Raw genomic sequence first — 15244 nt, forward strand, 5'->3', positions numbered from 1 at the left:
GCTTCAATATTTCATAAAGAGTTCAGGGTCATGTTCAAGCTTTATTTTTGAACATATTTGGAGATCGATTAATCCCTTTCACGGTAAAAGAAACTTAACAAGGGACTCCCAAACCTTTACAAGCCACCATAGTGACCCTGATGCCCTGTTTGTGTATGTATGCATGTATATATATATTGAAAAGTAGAGTATATAATGCACATTCTATTATTTAAAATCTTTATTTTTCCATTTTGAAGAGTAGTTTTTTGCTAATTTCAGTGAGGCAGGGTATGATATAATAATTCCATTATTTGTGTTCTTGTGTGTATGAAAGCTAAGAAAAGTGTTTTGTGTTTCTCGTGTATTTGCACACAACAGTCATTTGAAAACCAATAGATGTACTAAATAAGTCTAATATTGGTTTCAGCACAACCTAGGCTCTCTCTTTTATAATTTGTTTCCCAGCATTTTCTTCTGCCAGGCATTGTCATGTAACTCATTGTTTCTCGTTTGTTTGTTTCTCCTCTCCCTCGCTCTCATTCCCTCTAAATTGTATTTCTACCCCCTTTCAGGCTGTTTTGTCTCTTTTGATCAACTTTACTGCCCTCTCCCTCTTGTTTTACTCCTCATTATTCTTTTCTCCATCCTATTTTCATTGAGACTGCAGATCATGACACAGATATTGGCTTCCCAAATGAGTTGTCTGTAATTACTTGAGATTGCTGTAGAAAGCTTGCCTGGGTGTTTTGTGTGTCCATGTAAAGTATGTCATTTAAAATACTAAAAGGTCACTAAAATACCTTTTTTTTTTTTTTTTCCCCTTGCTTCACAGTCTCTCTGCTCTGGCCCTCCTCTTCTCCATCTACATATCACCGAAGTAAAGTGTTTTATTCTCATATACAAGGACTGTTTAGTAAATACATCTTATAGAACCTTTTTTTTGTTTTTCACTCATGCTTTTTCATCAAGTTTTTCTCTGAAGCTCTTTTTATTTATTTTTTTGCTCTTTAGACGAGGCACAGTAAGAACAGAAATGCTGCAAGGAGAGATCATTCAGATACATGGATGGATATACAAATTGAGGATGTAAAGTTATTGATTTGAAAATGTATGAAGAACAGGAGGGGAAAGCTAGTTCTACAGTTGGTGAGCAGAGGGATGAAGCAAAGCCAGAAGGTAAAAAGGAGAGGGTATGGAGCAGCTTTGAACATGAGAGGAGGAAGGAGAAGCAGCTGTCGTGGAAGTCTTGGGCATTAGTGCAGTTTTACAGCAATCATTAGAAACCAACTCGGAAAACATCTAAAAAGAAAAGGGAATTAATATGTTTTTAAAATTTGGACGATAGGCGAACAGACAAATGAGAAGGAATAGTGACTAGAATTAAGCAGCTGCTCAGACTCAGTTACCTCCTCCGCTGGAGACTGCTGTGAAAGTGACACTGTTTCTGTGGCACGAGTTCAGGCTTCATTATCACTTTTAGTCTGTCATTTCATATTCTCTTTCTGGGTTTCTTTAACTGTCTGTCGATCTGTGTTGCTCTCCCCTATTAGCACTATCGATGCATAGCACACAGATGGGAGCCTCTTGGCACAAAGTCAGAACACCCGCACAGACCCATGTTTTATTAATGTGTGCCGCAGTGTAGTTTTTGCATTTCCCCTTCATAAACATTTAGTTTCTTGTATGAAGACTTGCTATTTACCCGTATTTATAAAGAGAAAAAGGCAAGGCTTCAGGCTTTTTAGCAGCCGTTCTGCTTGTCCTCTACTGCTCTGTCAGCCCATCCCTCCTTTCGTTTTTCTTTTGTCTCACTGCGTCTCTGGATCCAACACCAGCAGGAGGTTTGAGGCTTTACAGTTGACAGTCAATTTTCACCTGACTGTTTCTTTCTGTTTTAGCCATGTTTTAAATGTTGCGCAAACTGATCTCACACTCTGTTTTTTAGCCTCAAGGGCTCTTTACTTTTCTTCTGTCTCTTTGCATTTTCCCTTTTCTAGCAAATCAAAAAACCTCAATATTTTCAGTTGCCTTGTGATGCATGTGATGTATATCTTTCCGTATCTTTCCATTCTCAATCTCAAGTCGGCTTTTGCTTAAAAGTTGACGTGTGTTTGCGTGTTAGGGTTTCATGTGCAACTTCATGTACCCACCTCCAGGTGCACAGAGAGAGATATACAGTCATTATTAGGAGTCAGAGACGGGATGGCTTGTGAGCTTGATTATAATCAAAACATCCAACAACCAGCATTTCCCATCAAATATTGATGAAAGAAAAAAAATACAATACAACCATATTATCATTTAAAGTTCATCATTTCAGTTTTGTATGTATAGTTGCTCCAAAATTTCTGGATTGTGTTGCTTGAATTATGCATTTTTATTGTGTATATTCATATTTGGTATTTATTTCATGTGGTTTTTATGGATGTATTTTATTACTCTTGTTCTTCTGTTGATTTGCAGGACATTTGAATCAGAATTCTTTCCTGTATTTATATATTAAATGTGCACGTTTTTGGGGCTTGGCCTTTGTCATTCAAATGTGGTTCTTGGCTGTAATCCTCATGTCTGTAGACTAACTATGGTTCCCATAGTTACCCACATCATGTTACATCTTCGACCTGGGACAGCCACAAAGCTATATGCACAATCCATCTTAAAAGTTTCACCAGTGGTTAATATTTGTATGTTACATGTTTCTTTTTCTTCTTTTTTCTCTTTGATAATAATTTTATTTTAGATGCTGGTTGTATGGTGGCCCATTAAATTGTACAATGGAGGTGTTCTGCAGGGTTTTTCTGTATCCATCTGTCACAGATCAAACTTCTAACTGATTTTTCTTCATATTTTTTCACTCATTTTATTGATCTGGCTTTTTCTGTCTTCTGTATGGATTGATGCATTTCTACTGTCTTGCTGAATTATATTCTTCTATTCCTTAACTTTTCTTCTATCCAGCTCTATTAGATGACTAACAGTGAATATATTTGAATTTATTGTGGACACAAATCAATTGGCCTTCTTTCTTGTGCCAGCAGTACTACTTTGTCCTTCTTCTCTCTAAATAGCTCTTTCGTTAAGGCTACTTCATCTTAATTGCATACATTGGCTTCACTGCATGAAATCTGTCATATTTTATTAGATATTCAATTTGATTATCGTAAAAAAAAAAGGTTAAGACCTGTAGGTTTCTCTTGTAAATCTAGAGAAAGTTACAGGACTTGTGATAATCTGTTGCTGATAAATAGAGGAAAAGCTCCATTCTGCAAGGAAGCTATAAAATATTGCATCGAGCACAGAAACAGCATTTTACTTAAAACCACTTCAATTGAAACTTAGTCATTATGATACCTTGTTGCTGCTTCAAGAAAACCTGAGGATTTATGTATTTTGAGGCACTGGCAACAAAATAAGCCCATTAAAATGTTACACTGCTCCATCAGGCCCACACACAGATCTTTTTTTATTTTTTTACGATGGTTTTCGCTGTTTTCACCAGAATATGCCCATTCTGAGCACTTACGCCTTCCCAAATATAAAAGTTAACTTCAGAGAATTAATTGAGACATCTCTGAGTGTAGAGCAAGGGAAATGATGCGTAATGTTTACTTGTGGCTCTTTAATCCTTTGTTATCATAGGAGCCTTCCAGCTTGCTTCAGGTTTTCCAAACATTACATCAGCATCTCAAGGAGTTACTCTGCATTTACAGGCAAAAATTTTAAGAATTATGGAGACAAAAGTTATCAGCAGTTACAAGAAATGGGTATTTGTAAATAAATGTGAATTTTTCATGCAATTTAGTGTTTGTTTATTACAAAAATGTTGTCAAGTACAGAACACTCGGGTAATGACAAAATCTTCTGCAGTGCAGCATCTTTCTTTGAATATCATATCATAGCATACATAATAGGAATCACGACAGCATGACGTGGTCTGTTGCCAGGGCGACAGATGAATCAGTCAGTTTTCAAGGTTATGCCAACTTAAGAATTAAGTTGTGAAAATATACAAGTTGATATAAGGCGGCCACAACACAGAGACACCGTGCAGCTAGAGTATTTTAACACTGTTTTTCTTTAACTCATCCAGCACACAAACACTTTAACTATGATCAAAAAATCTTTATTTTTTCGTTCTTAGGAGCATACATTCGGGTGTCTGAAGTCAGAAGCAAGTGTAAAATTCCCCCAAAACACAGCCCTGGTATTTCTTTTAGTGTCCGTTTGTTTGAAAGGTCCTAATTGAAAGAGCCAATGCGATGACGTTACTTCTTATGTTTACTCCACCTCTTCTTAAAAGCCTCAACCTCTGAGCCCCACCCACTCGCATCTGCCCTGCTACAGTGATGAAGCCAGCTTCATGTGAAAATCTTCTGTTGTCAGCTGTACTGAGGAGCATGCATCTTACATCTACCACCAGTCTCAGAGGATATAAGAGCCCAGTGGATAAACTGTATTTGAGGGTAATGTTCCAGCAAGAGTTAACGTTATAAATAACGTTACATTTTCAATATTTTTTTGATAAAGATGTAGGTTCCCAACTAGCATGCCCATGCATCTGTTAAACCAGCACAATAAACAGATGGAGGACTGTCAGCTACCTGTTTTCCATCATATTGGCTCCAATCTACTCTAAAAGTGTGCTGTCTTAATTCTCCTTTCTGAGAAAAGGCCAACAAACGGTACAGATATCGAATAATAATTTTCCCCTCCAGATAACTGCTGTCATTAGAGAAAACAGGCTGCTTTTGTTCCGCATTTGCTGAATTTGTGTGCAAGAATGCCTCCACTCCAGATAGTTGCTGTTTTTTAAGCAAAGACATTAAATTACTCTACAGGGAGAAATCACAAGAAACAGGAGGATGGAGAGTAAAAGATGACAAGTTCATCATTGGGTGTTGATTGACCTCTTTTTTTTTTTTGAGGGGGTGTGTTTTTTTGTAGAGTAGGTTGAAATAACCTGTCAGCCCAGTCAGGTATTTGATGATGATAGCACAGTTACTAGGACTACTGGTTGTCTGGGTGTTGTAACTAGCTGCTGCAGCTTTAGAACCTGAGAACAGATGGATTTTTGTTAGATTCGAGAGATCAAAATCACAAATTCATCTCACTAAGCTTAAAGCTGTCAGTCACTCAGGGGTTCTGCTTTGTTCATCTGCCTGCTAGAAGTTTCTTGTGATGTTGATATATGTTGATGTTTCATTCAATCACCTGCAAATAATTCTTAAACTTCTCTCCACTCTGTTTCTGAGGATGATATTCCAGATAGTTCTATGAAACAATCAATTGGATTAGGATAAGGGCTTTAATACCACGGTGCTGATGATTAGGCATCTACTGTAAGATAAGTTCTACGTCAAACATGTTGCTGCCATCAGGTACAAAGTTGGTATATGCTTTCCTACATCATACTCACTACCGTACCTTTATGGAAACTGAGCTTGAATAACTGCCAAATTCTCCATCTGAAAGCAGTTTTTTGCCTTTTTTTTTTAATGTTTTTATGCATTTGGCAGACGCTTTTATCCAAAGGGACTTACACTGGTAGGCGGGCAGGGTTAGGGGTTTTTGTCTAAGGACCCCTACTGGAGGTAGTACCTTTCATGCAGGATTTGAACCCAGGTCACCCACATGAAAGCTGGCAATCTTACCACTACAGTCCCAGTGATATCCCAAGGTAGGAAGTTAAAGTATGAGGGATACTGGGTCCAGTTATGCTGTACCTCTTACAGAGACAGATCCTATTCATAATGTCTGGCATCAATAAGAAGTTGAGACATCTACTTTGGTCTCTATCGATTCAGTCCTCCTCCATTCATCTTTCTTAAACTCTCTCAAAAAGGTTTAATATCCTTCCTGCTTGCTCTGTCTTTTACCTATTATATGTATATCTCATTATTTCTGCTCAAATTGAGAGGGCAATTACTACTTTGTCTTCTTTCTTCCTCTCACCTTTTATTTCTTTTTTTTCCATCTGTGTGACCACTTTTTCTCCTGTCTTTTGATGCAATTGTTTCCCCCTTCTCCTCATTCCTCTTTTCATTAGTTTTATTTTATGCTTTGTTCAGTTTGATATGTTTTTTATGACAACTCTTTTCCCTTCCATTACATTTAATTTGATATTTTCTCTTTCTGGACAATTCTTTTCTGCCTCTTTGATACTGCCCACTGCCTGTTTCTTTATTGGTTTTCTCTGTTTTCCTTTTCATACAGACCCTTCATGGCTCAAAGCAGCTTTTTTGTTCCTCATCAACGCACCATATAAATGAGTTATTGTACACAGGTGAAATTTCCATAGTGCAGTGTTCTCTCCTCATTCACAATGTAATTGCATTTCCCTCATGCTATTCCAGCTTCAACTGCATGATTTGATTGTAACACTACATACAAGAAAGACGGCGAGTAAGACAAAGTGAGCTGGATAAAGGGTTTGTGTTAAGCCTTATTGGTGGTGAGAAAACCAAATCTGGGAGGACACATAAACTTATCCATGTGCACACACATTCAATCGCATCACTGTGCAGCACACACAGGCACATGCAGTTGCAGCACGGTTTAGAGTAAAGACGAGGCCTTTTCCGTCATAGCTCGTAAACATGCTGCCTGAAGAAATATTACCTCTGTAAATCTAGAATTTTACTGAAACATAACAAACCTGGTTTTCCATATATCTGATTAGTCTGCAAAGCATACAGAAGCACGACAGGAGCACAACAAAACAAACACTTGTTTTCATGGCATGGATTATGCTACTTAAAAGCCAACGTATGATAATCAAGTCTGTCACATTTGTATTTAAGTTGTGTTCATTCCTGGACATGGGAACACTTATTGATGAACCATTTCCTGATGGTATATCTTCAATGCCTGAGGACTTAAACCAACATTCATGAACATGATGTGAATGTAACATTTGATCATGTAGTCCATTATAGTTTAATTTATAGTACTGTAGGCTTTTCATACCATGGTAGATGATTCAGTTATGAAACTAATCTCTGAAAAAACAAGAAAGAAAAAGAAACTAGCTTAAAGTCCATTGCTCAGTGTTGACAAACCAGGTCACAGAGTTTGATGTTACACCATTTTATTGACAGTACAAACTGCAGCTATTCCAGTTTAAACTGTTTTCAGTTGAGTAAATTACTTGAGGTTATTTTAACCCCTTTTCATGCCGCTGCAGCGATTCTAGACTCATAACATTCCAAGTGACCCACGACATTTGTGCATGGCCATTATGTTTCCTACATGTGCATTTAGGTATTTGACGAGGTGTATTGTGTTGTAGGTAAACCTATGATGTAATGATATTTAAATACCAGCAGTATTATACTAAATATGACTTAAGTTGATTGCACATTAACATATTTGGAAATGATAACCATTGTAATTTTTACTCTCTTTGTTTCTAGCAAATGCAACCAGAGATCTTCCATGAATTCATAAAATGTTTGTCAATGAAATCTCATCATTTTGCTTTGTCCTTTTCAGGATTAGAAGTCATTCCTGTTCTGATCAATCAACAACTGAGCCACTAGACACCAATCTTGTGATAATCACTGTGTTAAATCACAAAGCTGATGTCCTGTTATTGTTCTAGGAAGTGCCGGTACACCAGTGGTGTTCAATGAAAATGGAGATGCTCCGGGAAGATACGACATCTTTCAGTACCAGACCACCAACAGGTCCACTACTGAGTACCGAGTCATCGGGTCCTGGACCAATAAATTACATCTCAAAGTGAGATTCCAGCACATACACACACAAACATACCTTACATTTGCACTCAGTAAAACACAGTAAAATATAAATTAAATGTCAGTAAAACTTGGTTAAGAGAACCCAAACATTACAAGGAAATATATATTTTGGTTTCAGAAATTCAGATTTTTCCTAATTTACAGTTATTGAATAGAAAACATACATGTTGAGGATGCGTCTAGTTTCCCAAATGTTGAATCATCTTAGACAATGACTTCTGTGTAATAATGACAAATATCTAAACTTTTTTTAAGTGGTGTATTTCTGCCTCTGAGATGTAATAAATCAAAATGAAAGTTCAGCATTACTGTGAGCAGCTGCCACAGATCCACTATCCCTTGTTACTCCACTGGATTTCTTTGAGTTAGTGCTATGTCCAGGTTTACTGTTAACTTATCACACATGTTTTCTAAGAAGTAAAAGAACTTCAGAATACTTTTCCGTTTTTTTTTAAACATGTTTCAGTAAAGAAAAAAAGATTATCACTTAATTTGTCCTTCCCCTTCATAGTTGCTATGCTTTTACTATGATGAAGACTAAAGAAGAGTGGCATATTTTATATATTTCAGCATAGGTGCCACCCAAAACTTTGACCCTAAACAAAATGTTTGGATTTCCATTGTTGTCAAATGTTATTTTTTTGTTTTAATTGGGATATATAAATCTTTAGGTCACTTCCCATAGCTATTCTTGCAAATGTTTAGTTTTACTTTTAACTCTAAAACTCCTATTTTTTTTTCTAACATAATGAGGACACTGAACTAACTCCATATTTTAGCTGGAGCCACACACACACACAGGTTATACTGTGATTAGAAACAACATCAAAACCAAAGACAGGTTAAGGGAGCTACATTGCTCATCTTGTTGAAGTGCCATGTCTTCTTTCAAAATCCTGCATCCTTACATTTGCATTGATGTCACTTTGACACGACCAAAACATTTTCTAGAAAAGTGGCAACAGCAAGATGGCTTTGAGACCCATAAAAACTGCTAAGGAAGGGCTCAAAGTACACAATACAGAGTCTTTTATGTTCAACCAGCCTTAAAAACTCCCCACATATATAATTATGTGACTATATGAACATAATGTTAATATCCAGTACAGTACCAGACATTACTGGACCATAACCCCTCCATTACGGTACCAGACACCCTCAGGTGTTATTCATCCACACCTGACAGCTCGTTTTGCAGCTTGAAGAGGATATAATCAATGCAATGCAGGTGGTCATAATGTTATCTAAACTGCATCTAAACTTCATTTGTTAATTCCAGCATTACAATTTAAATGAGCTACATACAGGAGCTGTTGTCCGTGCAGGGGGGTTAGGGTTGAAGCCTGATGCAACTTATCTTTTGAAAGTTTCTGGCATTCTTTTTGGCGGAAACATTTAAGCTCAATCAGGTTGGATGGGACCGTTGGTGCACTGCCATTTTCAAGTCTTTTCGGCAATGCTTCAAATTGTTTCGATCTATACTCTGCCTGGATCACACCAGGATTTTCACAGTTTGAGTCCCCATGTCCTCTTGGTAATATGTTTTGGATCATTTTCTCTTGATTTGTCATATTGGTATTATTGTTTGTAGATTAACGTGGAAAAAGAAGTCTGAAACATAAACTGTAGCACTGTACATATCCTTGCATCATAAACCCCAAACTTATTGCATTGTTTGTGTCAGATTTTCAGTCACTTTCTTGACCCTCACACACAGGCAGGCACATAAACTCTTTGAGCACACTGAAGTGCTGCATTATAAATCCACCCAGGACTTCATTAGAAAAGCCAGATGACAGATGAGAAGACTAATGGACGCGAAATGCTTCCTGGCTGATGAATGGTGTTGCAAAGTGGGACCCTGCAAGAGACTGCAACAGTATGAAGGACAACATGCAGTTGAGACACACGCACACGATTAGACACTTTGACAGCTGACGAACCAACATATGTCTGTAATTTGTTCAACAACTCGGTTACGTTTGAAGTCACAAGACTTTCTCACAATCAATAATCAGTTTGAATGATGATCAGACTAAAGAGTGGCGGGTCTTTGCTGTTGGAGAGGAACTGCATATCAAGTATGTATATTTCATGATAACATGCAGTTTTTGGATCTATTTAAGTTTAATCAGAACTATAAGAATTGTTGTTAATGTAAGGCAACTGATGACACAGTTACAGGTACAAGAATTAGCATTTGTTGTTTTGGCTACTGCATAATTTATTGTTGTTGTTGCAAAATATGTTTGTGATTGTGTGAATGTAAGGCTATGAATAAACAATGAAAAAAAAAAATTTTCCGTACAAAAGTGGAAAAATCAGGATCTCTTAAATGTATTTATGATCGAGTTGGTATCCTCTACTATTGCTGTTTAAATTTGGTATACTTCTACTTTTTGTCAATAATCAAATCCAGACTCTTTCTTTTCCTGATGATTCTGTCAACAGACCTCAGGAACTCTTTGTACTGACAGACTTTCTCTTATACTCTTTTACAGATTAACTCAATTTTGAACCCACACATGGAATCGCACACAAACCAGGCATACAGAAAGCTCAGGGATTCACTCTATTGCCAACATGACACAGACAAAAACAGACAAAATACACACATTGAAGAACATATGCACACAAACGCACACAGAGAGAAATACAGATGGCTTATTTGTGCCAGATCTGATTTTGGTCAGATTGCTTGCTGTCAGACTAGCTGGCTTTAATTTCGTGCCTGAAAGTGCTCAGAAAAATGATCAGAGGGTCTGCTTTTGCTAATTGCTCTCAAACACCCCCTCAAAGCAGACTTTTTGCTGGTACGCAGAGTGTTAAAGGACCGTTAACACAAAGTAATGTGAGCTTTAGCAGATGGCTGGCAGTTTTTCTGCTGGATTATATATATCCCGTGAGAGTTTATTTTGCCATTTATACACAGAAGTAATTGTGTACTCTGGTGTGTGTACTCTCCTCTCAGGTGGAGGCCCTACGTTGGAAGACGGGTGACCCATCTCTCCCGGCCTCCGTATGCAGCATCCCTTGCCGAGCGGGCGAGAGGAAGAAAGTTGTGAAAGGTGTGCCATGCTGCTGGCATTGTGAACGCTGCGAGGGATACCACTATCAGGTAGATCACTGAGAAAGAAACATCAGGAAATAAGTTAAGCCTACAGTAGATTCTCTGAAGCTTTTAATAACGATGAAGCCATCCAAGGAAAACACATTTTATTTTTCTTAAAGGGAAAAGTCTTTATTTGTTCAGATTTTTTGATACTGGAGACCTTTTAATGCTGTGTGCTTTACAGTTTCCTGAAATATTCACTCTTCATTCAATTGTCACAAACATGAATTGTTTAGAGGATATTATTCAAAATGGTGCAGCACTTTTTTTTCCAAGTGTAAAACCAAAATCGAAACTGTCTAGTATGACGGAAGCATTGCACTCAGGTGGTCTGTGGCTGTGGAATTTTGAATAATCATTTAAACTTGTTTTTGCATGAATGCTTTTTCCCTGCCTCTCTTCGTCTTCTACCCATCTGGTTTGTGCAGTCACACCAAAAAAGGCACATCCCTTACTTTCGTTTGAAATCTGGTTGTGATGTATATGTTTAACGTCAGTGGAACTTCCTGTACCTGCTTTACAAATCAAACACAGTTTAATAGAGAGAGCAGTTTCCTAACTCCTGCTCCAAAGAAGAGTTTTTGTTTCAAGTCATTTAAGCGTTCAAAAAAAGTGCTCCTCTTACAGTGCACAGTGAAAATGAGTACACCCCTGTTGAAAAGTAACATTTTGAACAATATTTTAATACACACACAAGTTATTCCCAAAACGTGCATAGAGTAAGTTTAATACAACATCTGTTCAGCTTACAACAGAAAAGAAAGGTCAATAATATAACTTAAATGACATATTTGTCCATTTTTGTGAAATTATGCTGGTGCAAAAGTGAGTACACCCCTATGTTAAACTCCCTGAGAATGGGCCGTGTTGGCCCGAAATGTCATGAAATGAAAAGGCATTAAAAGGGAGGTCATCGTTGTGCGTTTCATCCTTGCCTTACATTGAAATTTTACATTTTGAGTCTGCACCAGGCTAAAAGAGACGTGTGTGAGATTTGACTGAAATCCTATGGAGAGTATCATGATCTGCTTCAGTAGTCACAGTACATGTTGACAAGCATGTTTCTTTTGGTGAAATTCAGCTTCCTACTGTTGATGGCATCCATACAGCCCCAAACCATGTCACTCCCACTACTATGCTTGACTTTAAGCATGGGGCACTTTTCTTTGTACAAATCACTTTTTACCACCACACAGGCTTGACACCATCGAAAGCAAATTTGTTTATCATTGTCTCATCAGAGACAAACAAACTAAGGATATGGATTGCTGGAACCATGTCCTGTGCTCTGATGATACCAAGATGAACAAATTTGCTTTCGATGGTGTCAAGCCTGTGTGGTGGTAAAAAGTGATTTGTACAAAGAAAAGTGCCCCATGCTTAAAGTCAAGCATAGTAGTGGGAGTGACATGGTTTGGGGCTGTATGGATGCCATTAACAGTAGGAAGCTGAATTTCACCAAAAGAAACATGCTTGTCAACATGTACTGTGACTACTGAAGCAGATCATGATACTCTCCATAGGATTTCAGTCAAATCTCACACACGTCTCTTTTAGCCTGGTGCAGACTCAAAATGTAAAATTTCAATGTAAGGCAAGGATGAAACTGTAGCAGTCACAGTGCCGTGTGGATTAAGAGTTTTTCAAACTTTGACAAAACCAACATTCCTGTGGGGGATGTTTACGTATGTGGATATAAACCAGATCTTCATTTTCTTTCCACAAAGGAAAAAGAGACAGAAACTGCCTAATTTACGTTAACCTTCTACCCTTTTGAGAGTTTTTTTGGGAGTCGAACTCGCAACAGACGCTCTCCATAAATTGGGATAAACTCGAATGAACAAAGAACCTTTCTGTTGGAGATGTTGGAGACTCACTATCTTATCTTCACCATAAATCGCGGTTGATATGTTAACACCCTCTCCCACCAGAGAAAGAGACCAGATGGCTACATACGAACTGAGAAGACTTCACTAAGACTCACTTTTAGTCAAATCTTAAAACTATATTAAATGTGTTTGATAACCGTATACAATTTCTTTCAGGTTTCCAGCTTGATCACAAGACGCATATAGAGACAATTTGTACGATTCTGGCTTAAATATTGACAAAGAACTGATCTTGGTTGAAAATGCCCAACCTTCCTGATGGAACCACATTGCCCCCTAGTGGTCTGCAGTGTTGATTAGTTGAACATTTAAATCCCAGAGGACTCAGTAAAATGGACAAGATACATGCAACTATTAACTTCTAACGATGTCCCTTCGGTATCTATTTGGTATTTGTTTGGTATCCCCATTGTTAACACAGAAAATTAACATTGTGTGGTTCACTATTCATATGTCACGATTTCATAGATATTCATCTGAATTTTGAAAGTCATAATCATCAATTACGTTGTGTGTTATTTTGATGTCTTTATATTGCAAGTCTATGTTATATCTTTAATCTGCATATCTTAACAAGATGTGGTGTTTTCAGAATCACCGAGACAAATGTTCTATGAGACAGAGTAATGGAGAAATAAGAGTTTCTTTGTCTCATCCAGAAATCCCCATATAGCACAGATCACCTTACACAGACACCCAGGCAGACGTTCACCACAGTTCAGGCATATCATTGGCTGAAAGAGTAGTGTAAGCTTACGTCACGCCCCGCCTCCGAGAGTCAAAACCCGGAGCCCGCGAAAAACACAGGCTCTCGCTCTCGTTCTCTCGCCTCTTGCTTCTAGTTTTTGTTCCAGAAGAGTTCCAACCCAGAGTTTCAGAAAGAGATTTGAGCAGAGAACAGTTGCTCAGAGAGATTTGGAGATGGTTTGAGCAGAACAGAAGAGCTCACCAGAGTTTGGGAGTTTTCCCATAATCTCAGGAGAGAGCGGAAGGACGTGAGGATGAGCGATGCAGCGGACGACCGGAGGAAGCCCTCCAGAACCCAGTGAGACCCCGGAGACGAGAAAGAAAGACCCGAACAAAGATAAGAACAGAATGAAGTTTTCCTACCCAGAAAGCCAACTCCAAGCAACCTTTTATTAATCTTCTGTGAACTTAAGTTCACTTCATCAGAGAAGCAACGGACCCACTGACACTCAGAAGATTCGATCATCTAACCACAGCCCTCGGCACCATCGTTCCCGTTTCCCAGTGAAAGAAGCAACTGAGAAGTCCGCTAAAGTCAGCCACAACAACCAGGAAGGCCCAGAGAGCGGAAGAGAAATCCCCTCGGACCCCGCGTGGCCGCTGCCGTGTTCCGAGCTGACTAAGCAGAACTTCAGCACAGTAAGACCGACCCGTTTTCACCTTAAAGTGGGTTTGATGGATGTCTCGAGGCTTTCACAGAATGATAAATTAATCCGAAATGTCAGTATTTAGCGTCAAATAGTCAGCCAACCCAAACTATTTGAATACATCCAGTATCTCCCCATTCCCCATATTTTATTTTCCATTCACTAAGTGTTTTATATAATCACCCATATTCAATGCATCTCCTGTTTGTTTTAAAGGTTCATGTTTTGGTCACATCATTTTAATAAATAGTTCATATATCTATATATATGTTATAATCACAGATTGTGTCGTATGCTTTCTTTACGTAATGTCTGTCCAACCAAACGAGAACTTCATGAAAGTAGCGAGATATGAGACTGATTATTAATTGATTATTAACTGATTATCAATTTAACATACCAGGATCGTAAGATTTTAACAGTTTTCCTACCTGACTGTAACTTAAAGTTAAGATAACGGTAGGTGGTGCCCTAAATTCGAGGTTTAAGATAAATCCTTATATTTGATTACCAATAACGCTACAAAACGCACAACGATGACCTCCCTTTTAATGCCTTTTTATTTCATGACATTTCGGGCCAACACGGCCCATTCTCAGGGAGTTTAACATAGGGGTGTACTCACTTTTGCACCAGTATAATTTCACAAAAATGGACAAATATGTCATTTAAGTTATATTATTGACTTTTCTTTTCTGTTGTAAGCTGAACAGATGTTGTATTAAACTTACTCTATGCACGTTTTGGGAATAACTTGTGTTTGTATTAAAATATTGTTCAAAATGTTACTTTTCAACAGGGGTGTACTCATTTTCACTGTGCACTGTAAGTGTCCCGCTTTAAATTTATGTATGCAAGAAAAAAGTCCCACAGATGCTGTTAAAGAAAAAGAAGAAGGTAATGTGTGGTTAGGGAAAGGGTCTGAACACACATTATAAAGATATGTCTCTTATATTGATTATATCTGAGGGACGGTGTGGCAGCTCATCATCCTTCTCTTCAGGTTAGAAAATTACAGAGCAGACGAATGTATGTGCAAAGAGTGTCCTCGCTCAGGAAGCAATGCAAGAAAAAGAAAACATCTTTCATAACAGCAGCAGCTAACTG

At 38.0% G+C, this 15244-nt stretch overlaps 1 protein-coding gene across 3 annotated transcripts in view; it reads left to right on the forward strand.

Annotated features, from left to right (window-relative positions):
* Positions 1-15244, forward strand: part of grm8a (glutamate receptor, metabotropic 8a) — a 250435-nt gene that overhangs the window by 211780 nt on the left and 23411 nt on the right. For all 3 annotated transcript variants that reach the window (XM_075471477.1, XM_075471475.1, XM_075471476.1), the window contains exons 8-9: positions 7583-7722; positions 10714-10860. In XM_075471477.1, the coding sequence (XP_075327592.1) occupies positions 7583-7722; positions 10714-10860 (287 nt within the window). The remainder of the gene's footprint in view (positions 1-7582; positions 7723-10713; positions 10861-15244) is intronic.

This window comes from Odontesthes bonariensis, chromosome 8 (assembly GCF_027942865.1).
Source record: "Odontesthes bonariensis isolate fOdoBon6 chromosome 8, fOdoBon6.hap1, whole genome shotgun sequence".
NCBI classification, from domain to species: Eukaryota; Metazoa; Chordata; class Actinopteri; order Atheriniformes; family Atherinopsidae; genus Odontesthes; species Odontesthes bonariensis.